The sequence below is a fragment of the Podarcis pityusensis genome (genome assembly GCF_964106645.2).
Source record: "Podarcis pityusensis genome assembly, chromosome: 9".
Taxonomy (NCBI): Eukaryota; Metazoa; Chordata; class Lepidosauria; order Squamata; family Lacertidae; genus Podarcis; species Podarcis pityusensis.
Genome location: NC_138034.1, coordinates 10,538,173 through 10,553,993, shown reverse-complemented (window position 1 = coordinate 10,553,993; position 15,821 = coordinate 10,538,173). Strand labels below are relative to the sequence as shown.

Sequence of the window (15,821 nt, the reverse complement as noted above, 5' to 3'; positions counted from 1 at the left end):
GCGAGCAGGAGGAGGGCCAAATATTGGGGACACGGCGGAGGGGATGGGGCCAGCCAGCCAGCCTGTCTTTGCTCTTCCTCACGTGACTCTAATCGCGTTGGGGAACTGAATGCCCAAATCAGTGTCATGCATGCTGTGATTCTGCCAGAGTGCACAAGAGGTATTGGATGTTGAATTCAGCTTGCTGGGAATCTCAGCAGCTTTCAGGCATCAGAACTTGTTAATGGGAACACAAAATCTAAGGGTTTAGGGTTCAGCACAATTCTCATAAGACCTTCTCTGCTTCAGAATTGAGGTGACGGATCAGATATCCAAACTCCCCCCTTCAAAACAGCTCTGCATATGGGAAATTAGAACTCTTCAGAGTTGGAGTTTGTTAGCTTCACACAGAGAGAGAGAGAGTTAATGCTGTAAGAGGGGGCTCAAAACGCAGATCCTGCACTTGTTTTCTGAGGTGCTACAGTGTGTGAGTTGGTATCCTATGCCAGTGGTTTCCAGCCAGTGTGCCATGGCACCCTGGGGTGCCTTGAATGATGGCCAGAGGTGCTGCGGGCAACACTGGCCTCTGTCCCTCTTTCCTTCCCTCCCTCATCTTTCAGTTCTCTGCCTCCCCAAGGTTTGCACAGCTGTTTATTGCAGCAGCCCTGGCTATAAGCTCCGCAGGCAAATGATGCCTCTGGCAGGCACCTCTCTTTGAGGGCAGGGGGCGCATCTCAGAGACCAGGGAGGGTGTTTGAAAAAGGGTGAGAGACTGCCAGCTCTGCAGGCAAGGGGTGACATAAATGAGTTCCCGAGCCCCACGGGGGTGCTGCAGAAAGAATGTAATTGGTTCAGGGACCTGTGGACTCAAAAAGGTTGAAAACCTCTGTCCTATGCTCTTTCTGAATTCTTGAGGTGTTTTGAAGAGCAATATACAGAAGGTAGTGGCAGAAATAGAGCCTTCACAACCACCTCATTACACTGTGATGCTCTTTGCTATCCCATGCTTATTATTTATTAAGTTGTTCCGCAGTTAGCATTTCCAATGGGAAACAAAACTTTCTTCCCTTAATTTCTCATACTTTTTCTGTCCCTCTACTTTGTTTTTCCTTTTCCTTTTTTCCTCCACACTCCCCTGTTTTATCTGCCCCCAAATATTAAAAATACAGTACTTAAACGGTGGTCATACTAATTAATACTCAAGAGATTCAGACATCTTGACTGTAACTTCAGGCTGTCTCCAGACTCAATGTAATTGGGGTTTGTTTTTTAAAGAGTGTGTTACATGAATTCAAGTAAGTGTCAGTTCAGCTTTGTTTCCATACTAAACTTCCCCCCAACCTGAAAATTTAAGGTCTAGTCTAGTTCCTTCTCTCATCACTTCTTCCCATGCTTCTGGGAATGGCAAGGTTGGGTATATGCTTCGCTTCCATGGGGCTGGTGTCCCGGCAGGACAGAGATCACAATGTAGTGGGATGAGGAACAAAATTATTGGCACATGTTTTCTGTGGAGTAACTTTGAAGGAGCCACGTAGAAGATGCTTCTGAGAGTAATGTGTAAGTGGGAAAGTGAATTGAATGGGAAATGCCATTGTGAGCCGCTGGGCTAGGTCAGATGTACTGATAATTGCTCTAATAGACCATAAGTTTTAGACCCACTTCTTCCTCCTTTCTCTTGCGTGTCACAATTTAAAACTCCCTGGAGTTTGTTAAACCACAGTTTGTTAAACCGTTATATTTGAACCGGGAAACTGTGGTTTAATCTCAAGACTACTTACCAGGATATGAAACCAGATGCTGATCCAGGAGCAGGAAATGCATGAACACAACACTTGTTCTTGTTACATCTGAACCCACCCATTGAATGAAATAGCAGACTAAGGACTAGGTGATTCTTAGAGACTTTTTTGGACATTCAAAGGCAGCAATAAGAAAAGATTGAATAGTGTGTAACCCTCCTCATTCTTCTATTGTCTGAAGGGAGAGATCTTCTTCAAATCCTCTGTGTTGAGATTTATACTCTTGCCCCTACATCTCATTGTGGTTGAGACCTTTTCTGCTTAGTTCAAAATAGCTAAAGAGGGCATTCCTGAAAAGGGTGTAATGCCTGAGGACAGGCTTAAAGACAATTCACTGTCTTGTGTTATGGAGGTGCCTGCTTCTTGGTCCCCTCCAAACCTGGAACTGTGCTTTATATCTACATAAATGTGATGTTTTCCCATTTTTCTCTTCTAGAAGAAACCAGAGAACAAGAGGAAATGTGTGCCGTTAAAACAGAATTGACACTCCCAGAAAAAACGGCTGCAGTTTCTGATGATTCCTGCACAAACCAAAACAACGGTAACAAAACCAATCATTTTCATCCATCATTACCCCAGTTTCCTTCTGAGGAAGACGGTGCAAATGGGTTTGGGAATGAAATCATTAAGCTGACAGAGGAGCAGGCAGCTGCAGAGCTGGAAGGGAGCAGAGCAGAATGTTTGACAGAGAGCCAGGCAGCAGGTCAGCCAGAGCTCAGCAGCTCATCCGAAGGCGAATCCCCCTTGCCCAGCCCTCCTCCCTTTGACTCCACAGAGCCCTGCAACCTCCGGGAGAACAAACACACAAACGAGAAGCAGGCCATGGAAGAAGAGACAGGAACCTCGGAAAGCGACACTGAGAATCTTTGTGACAAAAAGGATGAAAGCGGTGACACAGGGAACGCCGAGGGTGATGAAAAGCAGACTCCCCCAACTCCAGATTTCAGTGACATTCCAGATAATGTACCTGCAGCTGTGACAGTTACAGACAGTGCTCCTGATCTGGGCTCACCGTGACTCACTTTGACCGTGGGATTGTTTTCAGAAAGGATGTGTCCCCAGTCTCTTCAAGCTTCTCCCAGCTGCTTCCTTGTTTGTCTGTCTGTCAAGAAAGATCTCCTAACACACACACACACACACACACACACACACGCATCCAACACTTTGGTATGTACAAACAAACATACCCTAGAGAAATGTGAAAAAAAGGAGCAAGACTAAAATGATGGCTTTCAGAATTTTGCCCTCTGCTATTTGCTGCGATTAACGTTATTAGATAGAGTGACATAATTGAGAATAATGGGACTTAGCACCCCATCATTATGCTTTATCACGTCAGTTACATCTCTGTCTCTTCAGTATGTATAATTTTTGGTGCAGTGCCTGTTTGAATGTATCTTAAGAGCCTGGAACGTCGGGGGGGGGGGAGAGTTGCCTTTGGTGAAGCCGGCAGAATCAGAAATGGTAAAACATAAAGGCTTCAATGAACAAGCTTTTGGTTTCTCAGGGTGGGGGGGTGATTCTTCCTGGCACATACAGTTTAATACTAAACAGCAAATTGCCTTGATATAATTGGTGGCTTTACATACACCGTGTCTGGTCATCGGATTAATTACTTGCAGACAGACAAACACACAGCCTATTTTGCTGTTTCTATTTTGAATGAGCTTTTTCCAGTAAGTACTAAGGCACAACAGCGTATTGACAAGGCTGGCCATGCTGGCCATGTATGCGCTACCACCCCTCCCTCTTTCCCCTTATTCTGTCCCCTCTTCCTTGCAAACTGTGAGCTCTCGCTCTCTTCCTCTTCCTTCCCCCCTCTCTTTACTTTGCTGCAACTTCAGTTCTTGACTCATCTCTCTTATGGCTCACACTTTGGGTTGTATCAAATGGAGTTCGTCTGGCCTAGAAATGGAAGTTGAACTTCGCCCATGTCAGAATGACGTCTTTTTGAGCTTAAACCAGGGGAGAGTTGGAAGTCGGATGCCTTCTCTGCTTTCATTTGAGCAGCGTTTAAGCTCAAAAGGTACACCTGTGCAGAAGGGAAGTATATATTTTTCTTTCCCTTCTGATCCATTAGCCTTGTGGATAATAGTTGAAATTACTCTTTTTTTCGTAGCCATTTTCTCTCTTCAATTCTTCCCGTGGTGGCAATCAATTAGCTTCCAGTGGGAGAGAGTCTTTAGGGCTTCCTGGGACTGCTGAGCAAAGCTTTCCATAGCCTACTTCCACTGATTCTGAAGTGTTTCCTTGCGGTTCCTGGTAGGACAATGGCTGTGTAATATTTATTGTGGATATTTTGCAGCTGTGGAGCTAAAGGGAGGCCTGATTTTTGTGTTTTTTGGTTTGGTTTCCCCCACCCCCAATAAGAAACAATCTCACCAGCTGTAGAGCTTGTCTGGGCCTCCAGCCGTAGAGGCAATTTTCCTGCTGGCTTGGGAACCTAATTGCCTGTAAATGTTCATTTCTCACTCCTAGAACTTAAAACCAATTGGAGAGCGGATTAATCCAAATTTAACAATGGCGTTCATAAGAAAGGAGGGAAATCCTTCCTGGTTTGAGCCTTAGTTTTACAAAATAAATACCTGCCAGCCGCACATTGTTACAGGCTGCTTGTTAGCAGCTTCGTGCTGGAAGCAGCTGCAGACCCAAATCTTGAAAGTCAGCTGAGCTAGATAGCAAGTGTTGCTTTGACGAAGGGACTCCAAGTGGACAAGCAGATTGTACCCCAGGCTTGGAACCAGGAGGAACCCTGAAAAGAGCTTCAGGATCCTCCAGCCAGCTGGAACAAGTACTGGTTCTAACAAATGTTTGGCTGCTAGAAAAACCCCATTTGATCGCTCTCACTCTCGCTCTCTGTGCAACTTGCTCTTCTTCCAGTACAGCAAGGGAACAAGGAAGTCATTAGGCGTCTACAGTACGTGGAGACTCCTTTTAGGCCAAAGATTGTGGAACGGTTCCACATGGACACAGAACAAATGACAGTGTTTTCAAAGCCGGAGAGTTTTGTTTCAATCTTTCTTTACTTTTTCAACCCGTTCAGTTTCTCTGTTCCAAGAGGAAAGGGGGGGGGGGGGAGAGACTCTGCAGTGTTCCTTTAACACTCCCTTGATGTTGGGCATTGCACCACTCTGCTATTTGCATCCCATTCTTTTTGAGCAACACTGGTTTATTCTAAATTAAATGCTTTTGTCTCTTGCATTAATATGAAAAAAAGTTGAAACCATTTATTAGTTTGCATAATTTCATTCCTCATAGTGCAGCGGAGGAGAAGGGGGAGGATTACGTTATCTCTTGAATTTGTGGTACTGTTGCTTTTATTGATAGAGTAGCTGACAATGTTATCAACTCAGCACAGCGTTTGTGCTTTTATTGGTAAAATAACAGATAGCCTTATTGTCTCGATTTGTTGTTATAGGAATGACAAAACTGATACAGTGGGAAGAGTAATGAATATGCACCAAACTTATGAATATGAAATTCTGGAATTTTGCTCATCATAAATAAGACATTCCACATCCCAATGTTCATTTCAAGATATATATTTCTTTCTGGTTTTGTCACAGCCTTGATAAGGGCTACAGCTAATGCTGATGAAGTCCTAGCGCAGAAAAAAATAGACAAGTAGGGAGGGCAGCTTAACGTAAACAAGTGCACACCATGAATGGCCAATGTTTTGCATTGCTTTAAATTATGGAGTGAGGGCTGCCATTTTCATTTTTTATGTAGCGTCTAGTTTGGAGCCCAGCTGCGCTAGTGGAAATGTTTGCATTTGAGCTCAGTAGCTTCCGGTGAGCTGGAATGATGCTATCATAGGGAGAGATTGAATTAAGGTCATATATGTGTAAAAGCAAGTACAAGCCTGAAGAAGCAAGCCAAGTTTTTAAACAATGCATGTAGCTATTAAGGTATTAATAACAGATACGCTGCTCTCTAAAAATAAACATTCCTCAACCCTGTGATCTAAAAACTTCAGTAATCCAAAGAGCAGGGGGTGATTCAGTGACTACTTACACAGTTGCAAAGAGCGACAGGGGATATAGCAGGTTAAGTGATAATTGAACTTCCGAAACACAGTCACTATCCAGATCCATGAAGTAGCCCGTTCCCTCTTTTCTTTACTTCCAGTGTCGCCACTCACTGTAACTATGTGTAATCTTATATCTAGACTTCTGGTGATACAGATTTGGGGGGGGGGGGGTTATCAGGTAATGTGATGGCCCCATGTTATAGCTGAATTCTTGTCAATAACACTCTTCCTGGTTTACTTTCTCTCCGTTCTTCTGCTCCTTCGATTCCAGTTTTTGATTTGCTGGCTTCCTTAACCATTTAAAGGTCAAGTGGGCTACATTCCATGTCTTACGCTTACAGAGAAGAGATGGCAGACTGATAAAGTGGTGGTACATCCAACGACATCTAGTTTAGACCTAACTTACAGTCCTACGCATGTTCACTCACAAGTAAGTCTGGTTTCGGTGTTCAGTTGCACCAGAAGCGGCTTAGTCATGCTGGCCACATGACCCAGAAAAACTGTCTGCGGACAAACGCCAGCTCCCTCGGCCTGTAAAGCGAGATGAGCGCCGCAACCCCAGAGTCGTCTGTGACTAGACTTAACTGTCAGGGGTCCTTTACCTTTTTAAGTCCCCCTGTGCTCTTACTGTGCTTATAGCAGCAGCCTTCAGTTTCAAAAACATTGGCTTGTTTATCTGAGAGCAGCACAGTTGATGCTATTTATCGCAGAGGTTCTTATGAGTATCAGTCGTGCTTCCTTGTTGGGACTTAATTCTTTGCTATCAAAAACCCTAGAGAGCTTTCCTGTTTGTTTTTGATTGCCACTTGCACAGGTTATAGCATTGCAGCTATATTCATTTAGCTGCTGGTTGAAACCAGTACGTGGCCCCATAAATTTGCACTTGCATCTATATATTTTTCAGTTGCAGAAAACAGTCCGTGCCAGTGGTAATGAAGCCTGGCCGTCTGGGTACAAGAGTGCCCATATCACTTGTATATAATTTCAGGGGGTTGGACTAGATGATCCCAGGAGCCCTTTCCAACTCCATGATAACCACCTTTGAACATGGAAGTGCACCAGAGTGGATCTACGTATTATTTTTACATGCCAAGTTCCCCAACGTCCCTTTGCGACCTAAGCCTTATTCCGGCATTCGTGCAGTGAAGCCCTTCTCCCAGTGGAAGTTAAATGGCTACAAGGGAGTGCTCCTTGTACTTGTTAAACCTCCCTGCACAATTTATAGCTTTCACTGGGAATTACAGCAGGCTCTCTGTCGCAGGACTTTGTCCTCCAGTGTGCGGTGGGAGTGTGGATGCAATGAAGATCGTGTGTCCAGCTCAAGGGGAAAGCTTTAGCCTGCTCCACCTTAACCTTCCTAGTGTTGCTGAATGTCCCCCCATTATTTCTCTCATAAAACGAGTAGCTGCCATTCTCTTTCATGGGGGGGGGGGAATAAGCTCTTTACACTGGGACATGGATATTATGAGGACACTGAGTGTTCACTCAGCAGGGGGTGGGGTGGCTGTGGGGTGAATATTGCCATTCATGATAGAAAAGAATAAAATCCAGTTTCAAAGGTTCAGTCCAGTTCGACCAAGAAAGAGACAGAACCGAGCATAGGGCTGCAATTATCAGGCTTCAGCTATAAAATGAAATACCGTAAGTCTAGTCTTACGATTCTGAATAGGGATCTGCTATGTCAAGTTCTTCTTGGCTTTTTGTTTCTTTCTCTCACTAGGACTCGTTTTTCATTTTCATCAGTTCTGGAGGCTCTCAGAAATTAAGACTCCTTTCATAAGTTCAGGTGTTTCTTTAAAGCTTTTCTTTTAAGGATTCCCTCGCATCCTTCTGCAAAAGGCAATGAACACTGTAATGTCGGGGGGGAACCCCAAATGTTACATTTTAAGACTCTTTTACGTTAAAAATGTGTTTGATAAATCATTCAACCGTGCAAATTTTCAATGGCCGTGGAAACAACCTCTTTTTGAAGGAAAAAACAATCTTTTGGTAGTGGAGGCTAATTTTATGCACAGGGCATTTTATATAATTCACCAGAAGTTTTTTTTAAGTCAAGAGCTCTCAAGAATGTATTTTAATAAATCGGGTGGAAATCATGTTTTTTAAAAACCTTAAATAAATTAATTGCTTTATAAAATTCTGCTGCTGGTTAATAATTTCCTTTAAAAATGTGTATTCTATTTATTTGCAGGCCTTGCTTTCATTGCAACCCTGTCATCAAGTAATATATATATTTTGTCAATTGTAATAAAGGCATTTCCTAATATATTTATCTATATTTTGTGTTGTTTTTACTTCATTTTTATAACATGACTGTGACTCATTTGGTCTTAAACTCTGGTGCATGGCAGCTGCTGGTGTACTTTGAAGTGCTTTGTGCAACTTCAGTACAAATAACAAGGGGAGCGTATTATGAGCTGGGTATACGTGTTCTCTTTGACATTTATTCTACATGCTGAAGCATCAACCCAATTTTTAGTTGCCCTCAGCTCTCACTTGGTATATAGTTTGACTGCAGGATTCTGGCCACAAAAGATCCAGGCAATAGTGGGGTTTTAATTCAGAACCTATCCAAGCATCCTCACATATTTAGAATAATGTGGTGGTTCTGTTAAAAAATATATAGAAAGAAATGTAAGCCACAATCGCTTAGAACAAAGTTTAAGAAGCGGTGTCAGGTTATGTGTGTATTTGTCAGATCACTGGTCAAATTTTTAAAGAGATAAACACGTACAGCAGTACATTCTAAAGTTCATATTTTTCCCAGTTTGCTTGTCCTTGAATTTGTCACTGGAAAAACTCGTTGATTTTTTTTAAAAAAACACCAAACCTAGATTTTGCCCTCTGAACGCTTGTCAAAAACCTTTTTTCAGAACTGCAAAAACAAAACAACTTCTGGAATGAAAAAATGTATTCTGCTCTATTTTATTAGTTCAGTACTCTCAACAGCTGCACAAAACTACATTGCTGTGCTTCTGTGGCATAGTTCATTTGTCACTCTTGAAAACATGCAGAAAGAGATCCCCCTTCATTTATCAACATTGCACAAACAGCATTACACAATTTAACCAGAAGTGATTCAAATCACACTTTCCCAAATATTTATTCAGTGACGAAGAAAAAGTCAGGAATGTTTTTGGAAACAGTTGCTTCAAATATAAACAGTGTGACACAGCTACAGGACTGTGGATAACTCAAACCAGCTAAGAAGCTTAAAAAGAGTTAGGAAGTAAAACCTGCAAATATAAGCAGAATAAAATAATGGATCTGAAGTTTTAAAATAGAAATAACACACAAACTCCTACCTGAGCTCTGGGGGGGAAAGCTGTTATCACTCTCTGCCAGCCCATCCTCAAACAGTTGAAAGGGAAGTATTTTCTTTATGCGTTTCAGGTATATAGGAAAACAGAGCACACCATCTTAGTTGGAGACATTTATTTTTACCGTTTGTTCCTCCAGCTTTCTTGTTCTTGATATTTCCCCCCTAAGAGATATGGCACACAATAAGCAGGGTTGCTCAAGATTTCAGTAGCGAAGCGTACAGTCCTCCTTACTATATCAAGGATAAACTTTAGAGCTGGCGGGGGGGCGGGGGAGCAAGCCTGAACCTTTAAATCATACGCCGCTACTTTTTATTATTAATCTGCTTACGGAACGGAGCACTACGACAGAGCAAAAGGCGTATCTTACACTTTCTCAAAAGAACCAGAAGGCTTTCCTACGGTTTAGCAGCAACGCCATGCGAGCTGCTGCTTGCCTCTTTGGTCGTGAGCATTTTCTTCCTCTTCTCCTTAACCTCGGGGAACTGCCTTTCCCACAGGTTTTTGGTGCCTGTTCCGACGACACAGCAAGCCAGCCGCTTGCCCGCGTTGCCGTTCTCCAAACTGGCCTTGTTGTTCCCTTTCCCCAGGTCGTCTTCTTGCTCGTGGATCACAACCGATCTCCCTATGATGCTGTACGGGCCAAACAGGGTGGCCACGAGATTGGCCTTATATTTTTTAATCTTGCCTTCCTTAGAGTAGAAGTTCCCAAAGTCCCCAGGGTGACGCGGGTGGTTTTCCTTGAAGGGATTGTAGTGTCCGCCTGCGGAGTCGCAGCCGTCGCTGAGGTCTCCGTACTGGTGGATATGAATCGCTCTCCCGGATAAGTTGGCGCCTGCCGGAAAGCCATCCAAGTTGAAAATAGCTTCCAGTTTCCCATTTGGGTAGGCCTGCCTGAACAGAACGTGTCCTGTAACCTGCGGCTTGTCCGCACCTACTTTAGGGCTGGGTTTCACCAAACAGGAGGCATAAGCAGTCCGGTTGGAGGCCACGATATCCTCGTACAGCTGCGGATAGAGCAAACTCAGCCACAGGTCGTTGACTTTTTTCTGCATGTCCTGGAGTGCGTTTTCTTCATTCGGCTGGGCATCAGTTACACATAGGGCCACGCCGGTGGCGAGAAACAGCAGCGAGAACATGGCGGAGTTATGCGGAACCTGCAAAGGGCTATGAAAATGATGCAGAGAAAAGTGGCGTCAACGGCTTTGGTAAGAGCACCAACGCCAAAGGAAAAATATTAAAAGCATTTTATAACATTGTGCTGAGGAGGGCAACCAAGATGGTCAAAGGTCTGGAAACCAAGCCTTATGAGAAATGGTGGAGGGAATTGGCCGTGTTTAGTGTGGTAAAGAGGAAACATGATGGCCGTCTTCAGATATCTAAAGGGCTGTGGCATGGAAGATGGAGCAAGCTTGTTTTCCCTTGCTCTGGAGCAGGGGTAGACAACCTAAGGCCTGTGGGCTGGATGCGGCCCAATCGCCTTCTCAATCGGGCCCACGGACAGTCCAGGAATCAGCGTCTTTTTACATGAGTAGAATGTGTTTTTATTTAAAATGCATCTCTGGGTTATTTGTGGGGCATAGGAATTCATTCATTCCCCCCCCAAAAAATATAGTCTGGCCCACCACATGGTCTGAGGGACGCCGGACCGGCCCACAGCTGAAAAAGATTGCTGACCCCTGCTCTGGAGGGTAGGACTCAAACCAAGAATCTGAAGAAGTGTGCATGCACACGAAAGCTCATACCAACAACAAACTTAGTTGGTCTCTAAGGTGCTACTCTAAGGTGGGACACGGGTGGCGCTGTGGGTTAAACCACAGAGCCTAGGACTTGCCGATCAGAAAATTGGCAGTTCGAATCCCCGCGACGGGGTGAGCTCCCATTGCTCGGTCCCTGCTCCTGCCAACCTAGCAGTTTGAAAGCACGTCAGAGTGCATGTAGATAAATAGGTACCGCTCTGGCGGGAAGGTAAACGGCTTTTCCGTGCACTGTTCTGGTTTGCCAGAAGCGGCTTAGTCATGCTGGCCACATGACCCAGAAGCTGTATGCCAGCTCCCTCGGCCAATAAAGCGAGATAAACGCCGCAACCCCAGAGTCACACAACTGGACCTAATGGTCAGGGTACCTTTAAGGTGCTACTGGAAGGAATTTTTTAGTTTTGTTTCGACAATGGAATCAAACTACAAGAAAGGAAATCCCAACTAAACATTAGGAGGAACTTTCTGAGTAAGAGCTGTTTGACAGTGGAATCGACTCCCAGAAGTGGGAGTTTGGAGGTTTTTAAACAGAGATTGGTTGGCCATCAGTCACGCAAAATCTAGTTGAGATTCCTGCATTGCAAAGGGTTGGGACTAGATGATCCTTAGAGTCCCTTCCAACTCTACCATTCTATGGTTCTATGAAACTATTTCACATATGTGATCTCAATCCTTAGAAGGCTATTATGCAGGTGATGTTACCACTCTTCCACTGGGGTAAAGGAGACTGCACCTTGTTTAGGGACACCTAGACCAGGGATCAGCAAACTTTTTCAGCAGGGGGCCGGTCCACTGTCCCTCAGACCTTGTGGGGGGGGGCAAACTATATTGGGGGGTGAATGAACAAATTCCTATGCCCCACAAATACCCCAGAGATGCATTTTAAATGAAAGGACACATTCTACTCATGTAAAAACATGCTGATTTCCGGACCGTTCGTGGACCGGATTTAGAAGACGATTGGGCCGGATCCGGCCCCTGGGCCTTAGTTTGCCTACCCATGATCTAGACAATAATATTAATGACTGAGGTGGGATTTGAACTTGGAAGATTTTCTGGTTCACCGCTCAGCATTTTAGAGCTGTCTTTGGGCGATCTCAAAAATGTCATGTTTATGTTACAGGAACAGGGTGTTCTGGTTTTTAAACAGGGGTGAGGTATTTAAAAAACCCCAATTGTTTCTCAAATTCAGATCCCTCAGCCGAAAACATATTAGGTGGCTGTGTTATGCCCATGTCTTTTCTGAGGTAATAACAAAAGTATTCATTAGACCCAATCTCCATTCTTCCCTCATCTTGCCTGATTGAATCCTTCACCACCTCTCTATAGCAGCTTAGTTACAGGATATATTTGGTTGTAAAATTTATCACCAGATGAAGTTGATGGACTGTATGGAATTGATGGAAATGACTGGCAGAATCCAAGACCAGGGAGAGGAGTTGGTGGAAGAAGATTGGAAAAAATTTAAAGATTATTTACAGAAATACTGTAAAATTAATGAATGTTAGAAAAATGTTGGGATGAAGTTATATGGCTTTAGTAGAAACGTTATAAGGAATTAAGTATAAATAGATTAATAGAAAATTAAAGGGAAAAATAAGGTTAAAATGTGTTAAGATAATTATAGGATAGAAAACAGAGGAAGATGGAAAGGAATTGCTGAAACAATTAACAGAAGTGGAATACAAAAAGGGAGGTGTGAGGAGGTCGTGGAAATAAGTGAATGAAAGATAAGATATTGAAACTGTTTGATGTGTTTTAAATTGTTTTTGTTTTGTTTTGTTAGTTTAATGTGTTAGTGTTTTGTATTGTTTTTGTATTGTATTGTTTATTCTTTTTTGTAATGTTTAAATTGTTAGAAAAGTAATAAATATTATTTTTTTTAAAAAAAGTAAAATTTATCACCACCTGATTGATTCCTGCATTGTGGGAGGGGGGGGTTGGATTAGATGACCCTCGGATCCCATTCCAACGCTACAATTCTGTGATTCTCTCACATGGAACTAGCAATGTCCCATATTATTATTTTAAGAAACCCAAACACACAACCCCTCTTGAATATGGCTGGGAAAATATCACAGCACTGAATCACCCCTTTTCCTCAGCATTCCCCAAAACGGCATCAGTTTTCCCAAAAGTTGAAAAAAAAGAAGTCAAGACTTTCCAGTGGTGTTTAATACACAGTGAAGACAAGACAAACAGACTAAGTGCAATGGAAGTAGTCTAAACATGTGTGTGCTGCCTTCAAAGCTACTTGCCTTCGTAGGCAGAGAATATATGTTCATTACACTAACGCTGTGTGCATGTTATCGGCTTAAAATACAACTAGAACTCTCTTTTTCTCGATTCAGATTGAAGCTGGTTTTGGCGGGGAAACTCATAAAAACTCAGTGTTTCATAAGAAACGATAGAATAGAGTCTGAATCGAATGCAAACTGCTTCCCAAACCAGTGGTGGATGGGAGTGTGTACACAGTCTAAGAATGCTGTCTGTTTTCATCCTCAGCTGGTTCTAAAAGTAATTGCGATCGTCCTACCTTCAGCGCGGGATTCCTTCTGCAAAGATTTGTTTTCCCGAAAAACTTTCCAGTTGGGTGCAGTCTCTTTGTGCAAAGGGTGACAAGCAAGCGAGTCTAGGTTCCAGGCAGCTGTTGAGTTAGAGCTTTTGAGCTCTGCTTGTTTGTGTAAAAGTTAGGTAATAGTAGCTCAGGGGAGTGGTTAGCAGAAAAAATGAGGAGAGGAGGGGGAAATGTCATTTAAAATCCATCTAGAGGCAAAGCCTGCAGATTATTCAAAGAAAAAGAAATGCTTTAGAATTAATATTTCATTGCTTCATGCACTAGAGGAAATAAGCTTCAACATGAAGTGACAGAGGAAAAATATTTAAAGAAGGCTTTGTTTAGTCAATTTGCTGATGAGTTCATACAGAATCTGTCAACTAGGCGGCAATATTTTTCCTGTTATTAAGCCTCCTTGGAATCCGCTTTTAAGACGCGTCTTAGCAATGAAACTTGATTTACCTATCCAAATTGCTGTAATTATAAAAAAAAAAATCAACCAAAGTAACTAGGTTTTGAAAGCTTTATGTGATAACTTCTCTTGTTGGAGAGGAGGCTTGTGTTATCATGTGAAGAGACAATTTTGAACACTGGGGGGGTTGGTCTTGAGACTAAAACTTCGCCTCTCCATTGGTGGTTCTTGGGAGAGTTGTCTTAATGCCAAGACCACTCAGAGCTGACAAGCCAAATTGCAGGAAATTTATGGAGATTTGATGTCCCAGCACAAAAAAAGGGTAACAGATTCTGTACACTGACACTTCATGATGTGCAAAATTCTTGGGCCGTGAAACACCTAGCAACGATTGGCTCGGCTGCCTGCCATTCACGGACAGTCTGTCAGCCATAGATCTGCAGCCATTGGCTGAATTGCTCTCTCCCATTTTTAGGGTAAAGGTAAAGGGACCCCTGACCATTAGGTCCAGTCGTGGCTGACTCTGGGGTTGTAGCGCTCATCTCGCTTTATTGGCTGAGGGAGCTGGCATACAGCTTCCGGGTCATGTGGCCAGCATGACTAAGCCGCTTCTGGTGAACCAGAGCAGCGCACGGAAACGCCGTTTACCTTCCCGCTGGAGCGGTACCTATTTATCTACTTGCACTTTGACGTGCTTTCGAACTGATAGGTTGGCAAGAGCTGGGACCGAGTAAGGGGAACTCACCCCGTTGCGGGTATTCGAACCGCCGGGTATTCTGATCGGCAAGTCCTAGGCTCTGTGGTTTAACCCACAGCGCCACCCACGTCCCTCCATTTTAGGGTAACTGCTTGCTATTGAGTGAGGTCAGACTCTCTTCCTGCCATTGACAGAGCTGCCTGGATGCTAGAAAGTTGCATCCAGGGAAGGAGTTAGGGCCAGAAAGTAGCAGACCAAGGGATCAGGGAACTCTGGTGTGGCTGAGCTAGGAAAGAAGGATTAGGAAGAGAAGAAGAGGGAGAGAACAGAAGGGAGAAGCATGAAAGGAGAGAAGACGGGATACATGTAGAAAAGCCGGTGCTCTTTCCAATACAGTGGTACCTCGGGTTAAGAACTTAATTCGTTCTGGAGGTCCGTACTTAACCTGAAACTGTTCTTAACCTGAAGCACCACTTTAGTTAATGGGGCCTCCTGCTGCCACCGCGCTGCCAGAGCACGATTTCTGTTCTCATCCCGAAGCAAAGTTCTTAACCTGAGGTACTATTTCTGGATTAGCGGAGTCTGTAACCTGAAGCGTATGTAACCTGAAGCGCATGTAACCTGAGGTACCACTGTAGTATTGGAAAGGGAATCAGTTACCGACTAGGAGAGAGTGGTTATGTAAGTTTTCAGAATACTTAGAATTAGCCAAACTGACAGACATAATAAGACAAAAACCAAAAAGTGAAGTAAAAAAAGAATGGGAGTGCCTAAATGAATACCTTAAAAGTCAAGGTTCGAGGACTGAAATCTGGCTGAGTCTGTGAAGTGAAAGGATAAGAAAGAGGGACTTATATTTAGATGTTAGGATAGAGATGATAAGGAAAACAGGAAGACACAATAAAGGTTGTGCTGTGGGATTGGTGGAAGTCAATGTTTGTTTTTCTTTTTAGTGTTTATATTATTAACTTGTAAGATATGGATTTTTTTGTATGTTTTTGAATGTTAGTTTTTGTGTTTTGTGTATTGTTATTTTTCGATATCTTTTGTGTTGTTGCTGGGTGGAAAAATACTAATAAAATTTATAAATTAAAAAAGAAAAGAAAAGCAGGTGCTCAGAAGTAAGGAATACATACTAAAATAACCATTCATTTATACACAAGAGAGCCATTTGTAAATGACAGCAAGTGAATTTTTAAGGCCACTGCTCCACCTATTCTTTTTGTTCACCAACATTCTGCTCCACTGTAAGGAACTGGTTAACTCTCCT

The 15,821-nt window shown here is 43.2% G+C and overlaps 2 protein-coding genes and 1 long non-coding RNA gene across 5 annotated transcripts in view; 1 reads left to right on the top strand and 2 right to left on the bottom strand.

The window, feature by feature from the left end:
* The window catches only part of CCDC149 (coiled-coil domain containing 149), a 58,062-nt gene extending 55,181 nt beyond the window's left edge, over nucleotides 1-2,881 (top strand). For 2 of the 3 annotated variants that reach the window (XM_081020022.1, XM_081020020.1), the window contains one exon: nucleotides 2,215-2,881. In XM_081020022.1, the coding sequence (XP_080876148.1) occupies nucleotides 2,215-2,795 (581 nt within the window). In that variant the 3' untranslated portion in view covers nucleotides 2,796-2,881. The remainder of the gene's footprint in view (nucleotides 1-2,214) is intronic. The other variant, XM_081020021.1, reaches the window with a different exon arrangement.
* A 3,098-nt stretch (nucleotides 2,882-5,979) lies between these two features.
* LOC308484995 overlaps nucleotides 5,980-15,821 on the bottom strand; it is a 34,412-nt gene continuing 24,570 nt past the window's right edge. The window contains exon 2 of the long non-coding RNA XR_013990278.1: nucleotides 5,980-6,690. This is a non-coding gene — a long non-coding RNA (uncharacterized lncRNA). The remainder of the gene's footprint in view (nucleotides 6,691-15,821) is intronic.
* SOD3 (superoxide dismutase 3) lies at nucleotides 8,718-13,585 on the bottom strand. Its single transcript, XM_081020193.1, has 2 exons — nucleotides 13,422-13,585; nucleotides 8,718-10,295 (listed from the first exon to the last, which is right to left on the bottom strand). Exon 2 carries the CDS (start codon nucleotides 10,265-10,267, stop codon nucleotides 9,527-9,529), a length of 741 nt encoding a protein of 246 aa, XP_080876319.1. The 5' UTR covers nucleotides 10,268-10,295; nucleotides 13,422-13,585; the 3' UTR covers nucleotides 8,718-9,526.

What these genes read in the sequence shown, in the direction of transcription:
- SOD3 (XM_081020193.1), bottom strand. Translation starts at nt 10,267, where the DNA reads ATGTTCTCGCTGCTGTTTCTCGCCACCGGCGTGGCCCTATGTGTAACT.